The sequence below is a fragment of the Leptodactylus fuscus genome, chromosome 6, assembly GCF_031893055.1.
Source record: "Leptodactylus fuscus isolate aLepFus1 chromosome 6, aLepFus1.hap2, whole genome shotgun sequence".
NCBI lineage: Eukaryota > Metazoa > Chordata > Amphibia > Anura > Leptodactylidae > Leptodactylus > Leptodactylus fuscus.
The window spans coordinates 133,573,342-133,590,795 of record NC_134270.1 but is presented as its reverse complement, the minus strand read 5'-3'; the positions used below and the strand labels follow the sequence as shown (position 1 = coordinate 133,590,795).

General features: G+C 41.0%; 1 protein-coding gene across 1 annotated transcript in view; it reads left to right on the top strand.

Annotated features, from left to right (window-relative positions):
- UNC13D (unc-13 homolog D) overlaps window positions 1–17,454 on the top strand; it is a 72,289-nt gene that overhangs the window by 29,341 nt on the left and 25,494 nt on the right. Inside the window, exons 14-26 of the mRNA XM_075279090.1 lie at window positions 446–563; window positions 1,321–1,445; window positions 4,554–4,644; window positions 6,207–6,263; window positions 7,006–7,103; window positions 7,663–7,714; window positions 7,813–7,943; window positions 8,902–9,022; window positions 9,523–9,666; window positions 10,530–10,625; window positions 11,360–11,566; window positions 11,646–11,714; window positions 12,193–12,272. Of these exons, the coding sequence (XP_075135191.1) occupies window positions 446–563; window positions 1,321–1,445; window positions 4,554–4,644; window positions 6,207–6,263; window positions 7,006–7,103; window positions 7,663–7,714; window positions 7,813–7,943; window positions 8,902–9,022; window positions 9,523–9,666; window positions 10,530–10,625; window positions 11,360–11,566; window positions 11,646–11,714; window positions 12,193–12,272 (1,389 nt within the window). The remainder of the gene's footprint in view (window positions 1–445; window positions 564–1,320; window positions 1,446–4,553; window positions 4,645–6,206; window positions 6,264–7,005; window positions 7,104–7,662; window positions 7,715–7,812; window positions 7,944–8,901; window positions 9,023–9,522; window positions 9,667–10,529; window positions 10,626–11,359; window positions 11,567–11,645; window positions 11,715–12,192; window positions 12,273–17,454) is intronic.

Genomic DNA, 17,454 nt, shown 5'->3' with positions numbered 1-17,454 from the left:
GGTGTTTTCCTACTGTCAGAGAGGTGGTATTGAGTGTGTAAAGTGTGTAGTTGTTAGGCTGTGATGTTGGGGTAATAGAGGGTCTTTGGTGTGTTAGATGCCCCCAGACATGCTTCCCCTGCTGTCCCAGTGTCATTCCAGAGGTGTTGGCATCATTTCCTGGGGTGTCATAGTGGACTTGGTGACCCTCCAGACACGGATTTGGGTTTCCCCCTTAACGAGTATCTGTTCCCCATAGACTATAATGGGGTTCGAAACCCGTTCGAACACACGAACATTGAGCGGCTGTTCGAATCGAATTTCGAACCTCGAACATTTTAGTGTTCGCTCATCTCTAATCATTATCAATTATCTAACATTTTCTGTGTGCTTCTCTTGCTTTGATCCTTTTGTCCGTTTCTGCGTCTTATCACATATTAACTATTATGTATTCATGTCATTTCAGACAGTGGCTAGCATATAGTAAGTTATATCAGAGCCTGGAGTTCAGCAGTAGCTGCTTGCTTCATCATATAACAAGTATTGAATACCTTTGGGTGCAAGGACGGCTACAAGATGAGCAGGTATTGTTGGGGGAAGGGTGTTTGTCTTAAGACATGGACTGGGCATCTAATGTGGAGATGAAGAAGCTGTTTGTAGAACCATCTTGCCACATCTTTGTGTATGCCCTGTGGCACACATCTGTTGTTTCGCATGAACAGCTTTCGAAGTATTGCAAGTGACTGCACAAGACGACACGGACATTCAGTGGGAAGTGATCTTTTAGGAATTTTATTTTATCTAAGTCTAGATTCACACTAGTGCTCAGTTTTCATCCTTTGATTACCTATTGAAACCCACGGACCCCAAAGACTATAATGGAGTCCACCAGGTTTCTATCCGGTTTTTGCTGATTTCATACTGAACATATAACAGTGTCATGCCGTCCTCTCCTTCATCTGCCCCCAGTTTCACGTTCCACCTTCACATTACACTTACCTTCTCCTCGTTCCCCAGCTGCACTCTGCACGCCTCTCTCTCTCACTGGCGCACAGTTGTAGACGCGATGTGACGTCATCACATCGCGTCTACAAGCCAGTAAGCGGCGTTCAGCGGCGAAGCAAGGAGCTGACCTGTGCCAGCTCCTTGCTTCAGCCGCGTATGTGTTCAACTCAGATCTGCGTGCTTCAGTTCTTAATATGGCCACTGGTGAAGGTGCACATGATAAGTCCACTAGTGGCTTCAATGAAATACTATTGCACACAGCGTGGTAGACTAGTGCACGCTATAATATGTTCACACTATTTCATCTGTCTCATCTTTTGGGTTTCTAACTTGCAGAAAAATGAGCTGGCAGAATCATTTGACTCTTTACTGCAATATGGAGTGTCCATTCTACAGAGGTATCGCGTTGTCTTCCCACTGACAGATTCTCGGTCCACAGATCGTCTGCAGGGTCTGCTAAGGTTAGTGATTCAGCCTAAAGTCTAGGGTTACCCTTTATATAATGAATCAGAAAAAGAGGGCCACCTACTGCAAAAATGAGGGGTTTAATCTAAAGTGGGGGAAGGCACCAAAGCCCCTGACCAATGGCCTGCAGTTCCCCTTTTTTAAACCACTTTTAATTCCATCATGACCATTGTAATAGTGGGCCAGGAATACCTATTAATTAACCCATACAAGCCCTATGTCTAGTGTTAGCAGTCGCACATGCTCAGTAGCTTAGGTCCACTATCTGGATGCCCTTATACACAGGTGGCAGAGTGTTCAGCTATAGTGCGAGCAGCCAAAATTAATTTACACAATAGATAAAAAGAACGTTTAGTACCTAAAAACAAGTATGTAAGGCTCTGTTCACATCATGTTTTTTGTCTGTATTCAATGCATATTCTGGTAAAAGTTTCAGGAGTGTATATTAAACTATGGCTCTTGCAAACACCAGTGGCATCTGTTAGTGCTAAAAGGAGTCTGTCAGCAGAACTCAGCATATCAACTCAGCCTCAAAGATAGGCTAGGGTCACCTGAATGCCGTCCTCAATGACAATACCCTTCACTTGTGCTTTTTGGACTCATTTCTCCAAAGATCTCATTTACATATTCACAAAATCCGCAGTAATAGAGACAGCAATTCACAAGGGGAAAACACTGTTCCATCCAGGTGACCAGGGCCGGATTTACCATTAGGCTAACTAGGCTTCAGCCTAGGGCCTCAAGATCAAGAGGGGCCTACATTCAAATTGTTAGCAAAATTAAAATTACACTATTCTAAAAACAGTGAACACCAAAACACAGCCGAAAATAAGGAGTGTCCCCTGCACACAGTATTATGTCCCTTAGTGGCCCCTGCAAACAGTATTATGTCCCTTAGTGGCCCCTGCACACAGTATGATGTCCCTTAGTGGCCCCTGCACACAGTATTATGTCCCTTAGTGGCCCCTGCACACGGTATTATGTCCCTTAGTGGCCCCTGCACTCAGCATTATGCTCCACTGTGAACACCCATAACAATTATTATACTCTGGGGTCTTTTTGGACCCCAGAGTATAATAATCAGAGACCTGGGGGAATAAAAACATAAAAAACTGCTGTTATTTACCTGTCCCCCGGCTCCTACGCCGTCAGCCTCTGCCATCGGCATTCTTCAATGACGTCGGACGTCACATGACCCGGGATGCAGGCCGGGGTCATGGGACGTCAGACAACTAGGCCGAAGCCTGCCCGCAGCCTGGAGAGGTAAGTAACACAGTTTTTTATGTTTCTTACCTTTCCCGGGCCTCTGATCATTATACTTGGGGGTCTACAAAGACCCCTGAGTATAATAGTAGTCTTTGTGAGGCACACGGTGTCACTTATCGATCCCAGCCCAGCCAGGATCGGTAAGTAAATAGGGCCCGTTACCGGCTGGACTCCAGCCGGTAACGGCCTATTAAGAAAAAAGAAAAAAACGCAGCGGTAGTGGCTGTCACCGGGCTCCCTAATGTCCCGGGCCCTGTGGCAGCTGCCTCCGCAGTAGTTACGCCACTGACTGCGCACTCGGGCACATTTGCACTTTTTTGCACTATTTAATTTATTTATCTATATAATTGATTTAGTGTATATATATTTTTATATTAGGCTTGATTTGTATTGATCCTTCATACACACTATATAAGGAATTATCTACATTTTTACACTTTATTATTACATGATCTTATTTGCGTCTTATGATTAGTACACTTTGTTATTCCCACTAGTACAATCGATATACAGGTTTTATCCATCTTTACCCATGTAATTTCTGTCGGTGGATCTGTTATTACTATTTATCTTGTTGATCGTTCTTTTAATAAAGTTTTAATGGTTTTGCATTAGAACATGCACAATAGACTACAACGTTGGCCATGTTTTTGTAGTAGTAAAGATCTCTAGTGATAGAATGGTCCGGGCATGCTCAGTAGCATTTTTGTTGGCCATTTTATTTGGATGCTTTCTGGCATTGGCAATACAACTATAGAAATGAAAAAATGGTGATTGCACCTGCGGCAAGTCCTCTATTACTGACTGACGCTATATAAAGTCCTTGTGTCCATTCAGTCAGTGTCCCCTGATATATATCACAGAAAGGGCCCCTTCACACGGTGTAAGCGCTCGGCTCATTCCAAGCCGTACATGCGAGCGCTTCTAAACACTTCCCATTCACTTCAATGGGAGCGCGCGTAAAGTCGGCTTTACGAGCGCTCGCATTGAAGTGAATGGGAAGTGTTTAGAAGCGCTTGCGTGTACGGCTCGGAATGAGCCGAGCACTTACGCCGTGTGAAGGGGCCCTAATGATGTATTTTATTATCTCTCATGTAATTTACAAACTTAAAAATGGGAAGTGAAAGTGCCTCATAAGTGGCAGAGCCTAGGGCTTCTTTTCATCTAAATCCGGCCCTGCAGGTGACCCTAACCTATCTATCTGCAGGGCTGAGTTGATATGGTGAGTTCTGGTGACACACTCCCTTTAAGGCCGGGGCCCCACATTGCAAAAAGGCTGAGGAATACTGACTAAACCCATCTACACATTGCAGAAAAAAATCCTCACCTGAAAAGTTGTGTTTTCAAAAACATATTCTGAAAATTGCAGCATGTCAATGTCAATATACCTACGGAAATGCTGGCATTATTTATATAGGTACTGTCGTCTTTTCTGTAGTGTTTTGTGCTGCAGCAAAAGCCTAAAGAGAATCTATCACCAAGTACAAAATACTAAATGTGTATGTCATCTGATTCTCACTGCGCCCCTGGTCAGTTTGGTCTTTTCGTGTTTAAAATCCGTCCACCTGTTTAAAAGTTACCACCCCTGGAAGATTATATGTAAACTAGCCATTGACTGGATGACATTATAACCTTTGAGTGATACTGTAGAGGCCACTATATCCAATGATTACATTCATCACTCTTTGGCTTTAATGATATACTGTATGACATATATTTAACATGTCATGAGAAACTTATGACACATCCATTATACAATGACCTATAATGGACATATCTGTCACCCATAGGCATACTGTATGTTATTCTCACCATGGTGCTAATTCTTCCAAATACAGAGTGCTGATACAGATGTATAAGACCAAGGCGTTCAGAGAGCTGTGCTCCTCTACTCCCAGTCTACCAGACAGAGTGATCGAGGCCATGAAGGTAAAATCCTTTTGTAACAAGTACCAGATTTTTGGAAAGGAGACTACATTGGAAATTTTGTTGGGAAAATGACACAAAGATCTGACGGCATCACATACAAAATCGGCATTGCATAACCTTTCTCCGATCTCTTCTTGATTGTACCGGCCAACCAGAACCCGACTCTGTAGTGATCAGTAGGGATGTCTACAAATGGGTGACCCTGGTTTGGCTAATACCCCTAGTCATGTTTTATACTCTTTAATGGTCAGGCATTGACTTACAGGGCAGCTACATATAGGTTGGTACTAGAGAGATAGTTTTCTTGGAGAGATAATTTGCATGGACTGAGATTTTTTTGATAAATTGCATGAAATATTACATTTTTTTTTGTTAAGGCTTCTGCAGAGGAACTGAGCAGAGGACAGCTCTCATATTCAAAGGGATTATTTGTAATGATGTGCGAACATCCCTTTAACCTCTTGCTGACTGCCCGTTGACTACATATGTCTTGATGGTGGATGTTTAATTCTACAAGAAAGTACCTACAGTATACATCCCTGGAAAATGAGTCCCTGCAGTAGATTGTATAGCTTTAGGATCCAGGTTTTTAGGAACAACCAAATTCCCCAGAAAGGCAAGGTTGATTTATTACTGACATTCTATCCAGTCTGTAATAGAAGTGACATAATTTTGCAATGAATTGCAATGCATTGAATTAGTAATCATATTCCCTGGGGTTCAAGACCACGAGGGGGTCTAATAATTATAAAAATTTGGATACATAGTGATCAAAACACTAGGCTTAATAAAAAATGATATCTGGCCCCACAAAAAAAAGACACCTTAGGCATCCTTATACAGAGAAATAAAAAAAACTTACAGGTGTCAGAATATGGTGACACCTAAGGTTTTTTTGCAAAAGTTTTGAAATTTTTTAACGTAATTAAGGCTTCGTTCACATCAGCATTCGTATTCCTTCTGGGGGAGTCCGCATGAGGATCCCCCTGAACGGAATACCGAACGCAACTGCAAGCGGTGTACAGTAAAAGCGCACGGACCCCATAGACTATAATGGGGTCCGTGTTCTTGCCGCCAGATCTATGCAGGGATCATATGTCACCTACTGTATATAGTCTATGGGGTCCGTGCGCTTTTACTGCACACCGCTTGCAGTTGTGTTCGGTAGTCCATTCGGGGGGTCTCGATGCGGATTTCTTGAATGGAATACCGAATGCAGTTGTGAACGAAGAGTAAAACGTGAAAAAAAAAAAATAAATAAATTTTGGTATCCCTGGAATTGCACTACCCATAAAATATAGGTGACGTCATTTTGTCTGCGCAGTGAATGCAGTAAAAACACAGGCCATAGGAAAGTCTGATTTTTTTTCCAGATTCCCAGTTCATCATATGGAATATTAATTTACTAGGCTCCCCTGGCCCTATGGGACTACCTCCCCTTTTTCTTTGAGTGATTTCCGTTACTTAAAATTTGTCCGGTCATGCCAGGTATAGTGGCCTGGATATAACGTGGTTAATAATGCGTTAATTCATGTTATTTGTCTTCTTGTTCGTTTATACAGATTGGCACCCGAGAGTGGTTTGATCTGAAGAGACAACATCTGCAACCAATGATACAGGTAATAAAGATATACATTAGGCATAAGAATGAAATACATAGGTAGATCCTGCCAGTATGGCTGTTTGCTATAATATTCTTGTGCCTTGTGTGTGGCCAACTTAAAGTGGCATGTTTTGTGCCTGCTTCACAAAAGGGGGCATGTTATACCCAAAAAAGGGGTGTGCATGTCCCCAAAAGAGGCATGACATTAAAAATGGAGTGTGGCCATGTTAAAAAAAATTCACAGCGCACTTCATGCACCATGCTTCCTGGATGGCAAGCTCATAACTTTGGGGATGGGGATGTCCCGTTATGGAGACTTATTTCCTATCCACAGGACAGTGGAAGTGTCTGATTGCTGAGGGCTGAGTCACCGTGTCCTCTGGTCAACAGGAGAGCGGGGGACAGAAAGTCCTTCTAAGGTCTCCTTGTGAATGGTGCACTGTGGGAGGGGGCTGCAGGTGCTGCCAGAGATTATAGTGCCGGTAGCCCCATAGAAGTGAATGGAGCACTTCTATGGGGCTGGTGCTTCATTCACAAGGAGGCCTTAGGGGGACTTTTGGTTCCCCATTCTCCTGATCACTGGGGTATACCGGTGATTGGCCCCCAGTGATCAGTACTCACAGTGATAACCAGTTCTGATAATATTACATTAGGGAAATGCTACTTTAGTAATTCCCTAAATATATTCTCCTAGATTCTTATTTGTCTCCTTTTACTTCTTATTTTTGCAAGTCTTACCATATTCTTAACTCCATTAGGGCTACGAGGAAAATTTGAAGTCTTTGATCAGCCTGGTGGCCGATGTCACTCTTGACCTTAAGAGTTGTCACAAGACGTTGAACAAGTGTTTTAACAAGTAAGGAAAGAAAAAACACTACAGGTTGTATTTCATGTTGCATGAGGGGGGGGATTTCTGGTCCTTTATCGGAATAACAGTTGTGATCTAAGACTCTGTTCAGACAACCATGATGCAAATTGGCTGTGAAAAATTGAGATTTTCAAGGCTGTTTTGCATCCACTTGAATCTATTGAGAGATCCATGAAAATGGGCAAAAATAGGACATATCTTTTTTTATGAGGGCCCATTAAAAAAAATCAGTCATTCAATTGAATTGATTTTACAGTTGCCTTGTGGTGGCCTATAAAAAACAGCAGTCACATGGCCGTTATCATTGTCTGTGTGAATAGAGGCTTAAATGTTATATCTAAAATATTGAGCAAGCACAGTGCCGTACATTTGGTATCGCAGTTCGGCACATTTACTGCGATCATGTTACTGATGAACGTGACGTCACATGGTCTGTGACGCAGAATCGGTGCTCTGGGAGTAATGGAATAATCATTTTCTGTTATGTGCTTTTTATATCAGAATAATCTAGATTTTTCTTGTTTACTTTGTGTCCCCTTTATTTCAGTACTATTAAGGTGGATGTTTTCAGCCTGACCTTTGAGGAATTGGAGGAGCTGGTATGTACATTAGAATAGTCCGTAACTCTGCGGTATGTTGTTTTCTTCCATTACATACTTTTCTTTCATATCACTGGAATATATTATCTCCCTTTTAGGTCTCGGAGCAGCTGGTCTGTCAGCTTCCACCCCCTAACCATAGCTCTCGCCAGCAACTCTCTGAGCTCTTATACCAACTCTATCTCACTCTACGAGAACTTCACAGACTCCATGACTACCTTCCAACAAGGTAACCACCCAATATTACTACCATCATGTCAAAGTGGATTAGTCGCTTGTGCAAATCTGCTGTGGATTTGCTGCAAACTTGTAACACATCCACAGCAACTCTGCGGCTACGGGCTCATGAAAATGCTCATTGGATTTTAATATGATATATGAATGTAACCTTACAATATTCCTATTACTCAGAGATGTAACTTCAGCTCCCCAACCTTCTTACAAAATGTACTACAGGTTCCCCCAGCTATGAATTCATCAATTATATTATAGCTCTGGTTTCCTTTTTGTCCCCATTGAGCTTTTGGGCAATCTCTAATGCTGCTAAGAGAAGAATCTTATGTTGCAGACATTGCAGATTGAGTTTGCTGGGTCCTCAACAAAATTTCTACCTAGACCTCTGTAATTGCCAGTTTGTTCCGAACCCACTATGTTACCAAACTGGTTTGGCTTAAGGCCATTCCTAATGGCAATGTCTAAGTCGCTCCCATAAGTCTTCAGCCTTTAACCTCATTCTTAAATCTGGACTTCTCTGCAGGGAAGCCACCAGGTTTTCGACCTCTTTGATGGTTCCAGTGTTGGTGACAGCTCTCCAACAGACCATAGAGTACAGTGCAGAGGACCAAGGCAAAAGCAAGATGTGAATACAAGTCAAGGCCTGGGCTGGCAGCACAGATTGAGTGGTCAGGAACAGGCCAGGGTCAGTACCAGTAGGTCAAAAGAATATGGACAACAGACAGAGAGAAGGTCAGGAAACAAGCTGAGGTCAAGCACATTGAATAGATATTTTCAGGACACCAGTGAACTAGGAACCATTCCTCAGGAGTGGAGCGAGTGAAACAGATTTTATACCATTATACCATTGTGTTCTGTAATCTCTGGGCCCCCTGAGGGACCAAGGACAGCTTGACCTATTGTAACCAACCTGGGTCTCCATACCTTATATTGGATAATTCTTCTTCTCTTAGGGACAACTCTCGTCCATTGGATGATTTCCATCGCAAATTTGCAGACTGTTTACCAAGTTGGCTGCAGAAGGCGTATTCAACTGCTCTGGAGAGAGTCCAAAGAGCCGTGCGAATAGATCTGGTGAGGCGTTTCAAAAAAATCTATCAGATTTAGCTATTATATCTGTTTTGGGAAACATTGATGACATCCAATATGGCAGCCAATAAGACTCCTATGGGGGGTTTCACCTAGCTTCCCTAAATATCTTGATAGTCTGGCTAATCAAACATCTTCAGAGCTAAATATTGTTCTATCAATGTGTCTGACCACCCACAATGGATAAACTCTGCCAACTACTTACGGTAGATCTAATGTGTATGGCAGTTGTCAGTGGAAAGAAGCATCAGCCAGGTTGGATCCCCATGTGCCCTATACTTTGTTCCTACTAGTCAGCTGACAGCGGTGTCCTTCAGTGTCCTTCCCCCCCTCAGCACTGAAATAGCTGACCTGGTAGATACATAAACAGCTATATTGTTTTGGGATCAATGTAACCACTTCTCCCAAAAGCCAACCTCTCTGCCATTCTCATAATACAGAAGTAATGATATCTGGTCTTCTGGTAACTGTGTTTCTTCCTACAGCTGGTTCCATTGTCAGAGTTACAGAAGCACAGTGCTTCCACAGTCGATCTGTCCACGTGCTATACGCAGATTGGACGGACATGGCAGCAGCTGGCCTGGCCTGACCCCGAGGAGGCATTTATGATTATGGTGAAGTTTACTGAGGTGAGGAGTGTGGATGTAATGAAATAATAGAAGGGGAGGAGAAAATAAAGATCCAATCATCACATACAAGAGAACCACCCAAAATGGTATTGAAAAGTGGTCTTCTACCATATATGGTCTGGATAAGGGGGTGGTCTTATCAAGAGGTGGTCTTTTGTATTAGTTTCATAAAATTACAATACCTCATGATAAAAGCAATCCCAATTAATGTTTTGGTCTAGAAATATTGGTGGATCCTACTGATTTTACAGTGGGTGGTGTCCTGCAACAGGATGGGTATAGTAAAATGCTGTTGATGCCCAGACCTGAAAGGGGTGTTCCTACAGTCAGACCTTTATCACCTACAATCACAGGTGATCACAGGTCCACCCATTCCTATGGACCACCACCGATCACTAGAACAGGGACCGTCCTTACCTGCAGTAAGGATGAGTCTGAATGGAGTCATGCATGTGCGCTATACTCTGCTGTCTTCATCAGTCATATAGACTTCTGAATGGAGCAGCATTGAGCATACACGACCACAGCTATAATTCAAACTTTATCTTACATGGCGTCCCAATGATCAGGCATTGATCATCTATTCTGTGGATGGGTTATAAATGTCCATTATGGCAAATCTGTATATATGAAAGATCTCATGTAGTATATAAGGCAACTTGATTTGTATAGCACTATTATCTAATATGAATAGGATCAGCCACTGGGTAGTATCATGGCCACTAGGGTCTATAGTCCACTTTGAATCCTATATGCCAAAATGCTTTCAATTTTGATGATAATATATTCTTATCAAGTAAATTTATATTGTCCTGAATGTTGCATACAACTATTCTTAATAATATTTCCTCGCTATCTCGCAGGACATGTGCCGTATCGCTGTTATGTACTGCACAATGATTAAACACAGAGCAGACGAGTTATCCGATACCAGAGACGCCGGCAAGGCCGCAAACATGGTAAATGGTGAAGACATTGTATAGTCACGATAAACATACAATGTTAACTATCCACCATATTGTGGCATTGTATGTTTGTGGGTTTATGTTCCTGCTGGGTATGTATTAGTGCACCACATATCATATATTACATGAGCCATATTCCTAATTATACAAGTTCCATTATATTCCATTTTGGGTAATATTACATCACATTAGGTAAATAGTGCTCAGACCCACCAATTTCTGTAAGACTAGCCAACTATCTAATGGTAGATGTCCTATACAAAAGTCCACAAGTATTTTCCTCTGGCCCGTGATTATTGCTCCAACTTACTATGAAGGTCCACTATGGTCATAGTCACAGACATCTAGTATGTGACCACTTTACAAAGCATTAGTGTTCCCTCATGTGATATATACAGTTATGTTTTGGCACTAGTTCATAAAACAGATGCCTTGGAGTTATAAGGGATAGAAGAATATCTAAAATAATAAGAAGCATAGAGTATATTAACATGCCTGTACACTTAGACTAAGCTTGAGGAGAATGGATGAATTCAATCACAGTTTAGCCTTGTCTTGAAGAAGTTGGCCTTGAAATTTTTGGCCGCCCACAAACAACTGTTCCCAGTAAAGGACACCACTTCTGGCATGAGTGAGTGAAAATGGAGACCAGTCTAATCCTTTACACTTCTCCACTTCCTCTGCACCCCATTACTCTCTTACTTAAGACGTCTTCCACTTTCTCTCAGCTGTGTTTAGTGGTGAATAACATTGAGCAGCTGCGGCTGGTGGTGCGTTCTCTACCCCAGAAATTGAATTGGGCAGCTCTGGAGGAGCAAACACATAAGATCATAAGCGAGGAACAGTTTCAGCACACGCTCTATGACCAGCTGAAGAGTGCTGTGGCGTGCCTGGATCGGGAAATTCGAGGTGTAGTGCAGGCTCTTGCTCAAAAAGTAAGTTCCAGCTTGTATTGGCCAATTTTATTCCTTGTCTTCTACAATTTTTTTTATTTATACTTTTACTTCATTATAGCTGGACTCCGGAATTGCCAAACACCTTCATTCCATAGCGAACGCAAGTGATTCCCGGGATCCCAATGATGTGAGTCTCTCTTCTAGCTAGATCTTATGCTGGGTTCACATTTGCACTGTGTGTCTTTCCACCACAAATCCGTCAGGAATCGCCCACAAGCCTGACATTTTGTCCAGTGATTCCAGTTACTGTAAAACTAACGGACACCTGACAGATTATTGTCAATGGGATTTCTTGGGTTGTGTCTGCTCTTTGTGAACCTAGCCTTATTAATGTAGCTGAGCGTCATGTCCTTATTTTACCAGAGTATACTTTAGCTTGTATCTAGTGGAATTTATTACAATGGCACGTCGTACACTGGTCCTAATATTGTCAACCATTTCTTTTCTGCTCTGCCCCACACAAGTGGCAAGCAGGTCGGAAAATAGAGACAGGGGCACATTTCTGGCACAACTTGCTATGCACTAAAAATGCACAACTAATATACCTGAAAACTGGCATGGCAAGCTTAATAAATTCCCCCAAATATCTGTTTTCTGTCATACAGAGTATTGTACCAATGATGAAGTTCTTGGAATCTGAGTTACAATATATGAACCAGAACCTAGTGCAAGAAAACTTTAACTGGTGAGTGAAATACATTCAATTACTTAAGTAAATTGTGCTACTTTCTTAAAGGGGTTGTCTGGTTACAAATAAAAGTCAAACACACTATTAGCGAGTCCTTTACTTTGGACCTGACCTCAGATCGGCTACTATATTTGACTCTCTGAAGGGCTTCTTCTCTCCATGCAACACACAAACAGTTCATTGGTTTCAACGGACACCATGTAATGCTTCATTTCTCCGGTGGTGGCACTACAGGAAAATGAGACACTTGCTGCCATGTTCTCCCACAGACAGGGAAGGGGGCAAACTGGGCAACTGCCCAGTGCCCCGCCACTATTGGGGCGCCCTACAGTGGGATCCTACTCCTACTGTGTATACAGTATATCGGGAGGATGGGACACGAGCAGCAGCTGCAGCATATGACAATCGTAAACAGTCCCCACACATAGCTAGCTTCAGCTTCATAAGACAGCCCATGCGCAGCTTTAAGAACATCCCCGCTCTCCTCCTCCTCACACACAGAACTAACTGGCTATTCAGACTAAGTGTGGAGGAGGAGGAGGAGGAGGAGGATGATGTGCGCAGGGACGGCACAGTTATCAGTCCTGCAGTAAGAAAGTTACTTATTCTACTACTCTGAACTCAGCAATTCAGACACAATGTACAATATGTGTCTATTGTGTATAAAACATGTATATTTAATATGTATATGTGTGTAATATGTAAATTTGTTTACTGTGTGTGTGTGTGTGTGTGTATATATATATATATATATATATATATATATATATATATATATATATATATATATATATATATATGTGTGTAAGTGTATAAACCATATATTGAAGTAAATATGTGAAGAAACTCCAGCAATCTCCGGATGTAGTAAAAAACTCCAACTTTATTGTGTCATATTAAAACTTCAGTCTGTATGCATGAAGTGACCGCAACAGATGACTTGGTGTATCATAGATGAAAAAAATCCTACGCGTTTCGGATAAGATCCTTCATCATGGCATAACTTTCTCAACTGAACCTGCCGTTAAAAACCTTTCCCAAAGGGTGGGGCCTCCACCCAATTAACCCCAAATGATTATTAAAACAACACCTGTGATATCGCCAAATCTTCTGTGCTCCACAATATACTCTTATTCATATTAATAAATACATATACATCCACTTTATACATCTACAGATACATTTCATCTACAGATAAGTAGGAACATTATAATTACTGTTGTTATGTCAACTACTTCTCATCAAATATATCTATATAACCTCCAACATACAAAAAGTATAATAGAGCCTCACTTCTAACTATAGTAGTTAGTCTATATTGTTGAATGATATATAGAACTGTTTTAGAAGGACCACAATTACACTACTAACATAAAAGTTATTAGCTAATAGATATAAGCCAAGTCTGACCTTACATTGAGACCCTCTGGAAAACGAGTATTAAGTTTCATGATCCAGAAGGCTTCTCTACGTAACAATTTCCTACATCTATCTCCTCCTCTATTTGGACAACTAACGTGTTCTATGGCATAGAATTTTAACACATCTACCTTTCCTGCATGAGTGACAGAAAAATGACGAGATAGATTGGACATGTGATCCACCTTTTTACCACTGTCTGCCACATGTTCTGCGATGCGATTTTTAAATTTCCGAATGGTACAACCAACATATAGTAATTTACATGTCATACATTCGCCTATGTACACCACATACTGGCTATTACAATTCAAATTAGTTTCTATATTATAAATCTCATTATGTTCTGAGTTGTAAAATTCTTTAGTTTTTTTAATAAATTGACATGCATTACAACGTGATAGACCACAATTATAACACCCTTTAATGGCTAACCATGTGTCAGTATTAGATCTCGTTCTTTGATACAGGCTTGGGGATAATCTATTGCCTATAGTGTACCCTCGCCGGGCCACCACTTGAACACCTTTGTGTAGAATTTTTCTAGTAACTACATGTTGATTTAAAATAGATAGATTACGGTATATGATGTTTTTAATAAATTTAAACTGGTTGCTGAAGAGAGTAGAAAAAACTATTTTGTTATCCTCGTTCTTATTTTTATCAAGATATTTTTTGTTTTTGATATTATCCTTGAGTAAAATTTTTCAAGTCATAGGATCTACTATATTCACCACTCTCCTCAGGGACCACTCTGGGTAACCCCTGTCCCGTAATCTCTGTAAAGTTACTTCCTTTTCAACCTGGTAACTCCTTTGTGTTGAACAATTGCGACGGGTACGCATCAACTCCCCCACCGGTATAGATTTTAAAGTGTGGCTGGGATGATGACTGTCAGCTCGCAGCAACGTGTTACCACTTACGTTCTTCCTGTATATACATGTCTCCACATTTCCCGTATCTTCATTGCCTGTTAATCTAACATCTAAAAAAGAAATGCACGAACTTTGTTGCTCAAATATAAAGGACAGGCCAATAGGGTTAGCATTAACATACTTGATCCATTCTGGTGCGTACCAGAATATATAACCAGAAAAAGGGTTATCAGGGGTAAATACAAACTGTTCCTCCCACCATGATAACGTAAGGTTAGCTACAGAGGGGGAAAATGGTGGGTCCATCGGTGTCCGTGCATTCCGGACTATGAAATTCATATGACAAGTGGGTGAGCCGGTCTTCTATATATTTTATTGCAATATATTGAAGTGGTTAAATGAGTTCTCCTAAGAGCACCTTAGGTGATAAGTTTCTGACCTCTAGGACATCAGACCGGTGTTCTTTGCTCTTCCATATGAATGGTTTGGCGGTTCAGTATGTTCAGCGTTCAGCTACCTTGGTTGGTCCTATAACCATGTTCATGCTCATCTGTCATACAAATGGGACAGCACAAGCCCTATTCTGTGGACATGTAATAAACTGGGATTATAGGAAAACCCCTTCGGTGTATAAAAACGTACACGCAACGGATTCGTGCAGTATATAGCTCCAATGGCCACACCATCACTGTACTCTATATACAGTAGTATATAGCTCCTATGGCCATACCATCACTGTACTCTATATAGTATATAGCTCCTATGGCCATACCATCACTGTACTCTATATAGTATATAGCTCCTATGGCCACACCATCACTGTACTCTATATAGTATATAGCTCCTATGGCCATACCATCACTGTACTCTATATAGTATATAGCTCCTATGGCCATACCATCACTAGTCTATATAGTATATAGCTCCTATAGCCATACCATCACTGTACTCTATATAGTATATAGCTCCTATGGCCATACCATCACTGTACTCTATATAGTATATAGCTCCTATGGCCATACCATCACTAGTCTATATAGTATATAGCTCCTATGACCATACCATCACTGTACTCTATATAGTATATAGCTCCTATGGCCATACCATCACTGTACTCTATATAGTATATAGCTCCAATGGCCACACCATCACTGTACTCTATATAGTATATAGCTCCTATGGCCATACCATCACTGAACGCTATGTAGTATATAGCTCCTATAGCCTTACCATCACTGTACTCTATATAGTATATAGCTCCTATGGCCATACCATCACTGTACTCTATATAGTATATAGCTCCTATGGCCATACCATCACTGAACGCTATGTAGTATATAGCTCTTATGGCCATACCATCACTGTACTCTATATAGTATATACTGTAGCTCCTATGGCCATACCATCTCTGTACCCTATATAGTAAATAGCTCCTATGGCCATACCATCACTGTACTCTATATAGTATATAGCTCCTATGGCCATACCATCACTGTACTCTAGATAGTATATAGCTCCTATGGCCATACCATCACTGTACTCTATATAGTATATAGCTCCAATGGCCACACCATCACTGTACTCTATATAGTATATAGCTCCTATGGCCATACCATCACTAGTCTATATAGTATATAGCTCCTATAGCCTTACCATCACTGTACTCTATATAGTATATAGCTCCTATGGCCATACCATCACTGTACTCTATATAGTATATAGCTCCTATGGCCATACCATCACTGAACGCTATGTAGTATATAGCTCCTATAGCCTTACCATCACTGTACTCTATATAGTATATAGCTCCTATGGCCATACCATCACTGTACTCTATATAGTATATAGCTCCTATGGCCATACCATCACTGAACGCTATGTAGTATATAGCTCTTATGGCCATACCATCACTGTACTCTATATAGTATATACTGTAGCTCCTATGGCCATACCATCTCTGTACCCTATATAGTAAATAGCTCCTATGGCCATACCATCACTGTACTCTATATAGTATATAGCTCCTATGGCCATACCATCACTGTACTCTAGATAGTATATAGCTCCTATGGCCATACCATCACTGTACTCTATATAGTATATAGCTCCTATGGCCATACCATCACTGAACGCTATACAGTATATAGCTCCTATGGCCATACCATCACTAGTCTATATAGTATATAGCTCCTATAGCCATACCATCACTGTACTCTATATAGTATATAGCTCCTATGGCCATACCATCACTGTACTCTATATAGTATATAGCTCCTATGGCCATACCATCACTAGTCTATATAGTATATAGCTCCTATAGCCATACCATCACTGTACTCTATATAGTATATAGCTCCTATGGCCATACCATCACTGTACTCTTTATAGTATATAGCTCCTATGGCCATACCATCACTGTACTCTATATAGTATATAGCTCCTATGGCCATACCATCACTGTACTCTATATAGTATATAGCTCCTATGGCCATACCATCACTGTACTCTATATAGTATATAGCTCCTATGGCCATACCATCACTGTACTCTATACAGTATATACAGTGGGGCAAAAAAGTATTTAGTCAGTCACCAATAGTGCAAGTTCCACCACTTAAAAAGATGAGAGGCGTCTGTAATTTACATCATAGGTAGACCTCAACTATGAGAGACAAAATGAGAAAACAAATCCAGAAAATCACATTGTCTGATTTTGTAAGAATTTATTTGCAAATTATGGTGGAAAATAAGTATTTGGTCAGTAACAAAATTTCATCTCAATACTTTGTTATATATTCTTTGTTGGCAATGACAGAGGTCAAACGTTTTCTGTAAGTCTTCACAAGGTTGGCACACACTGTTGTTGGTATGTTGGCCCATTCCTC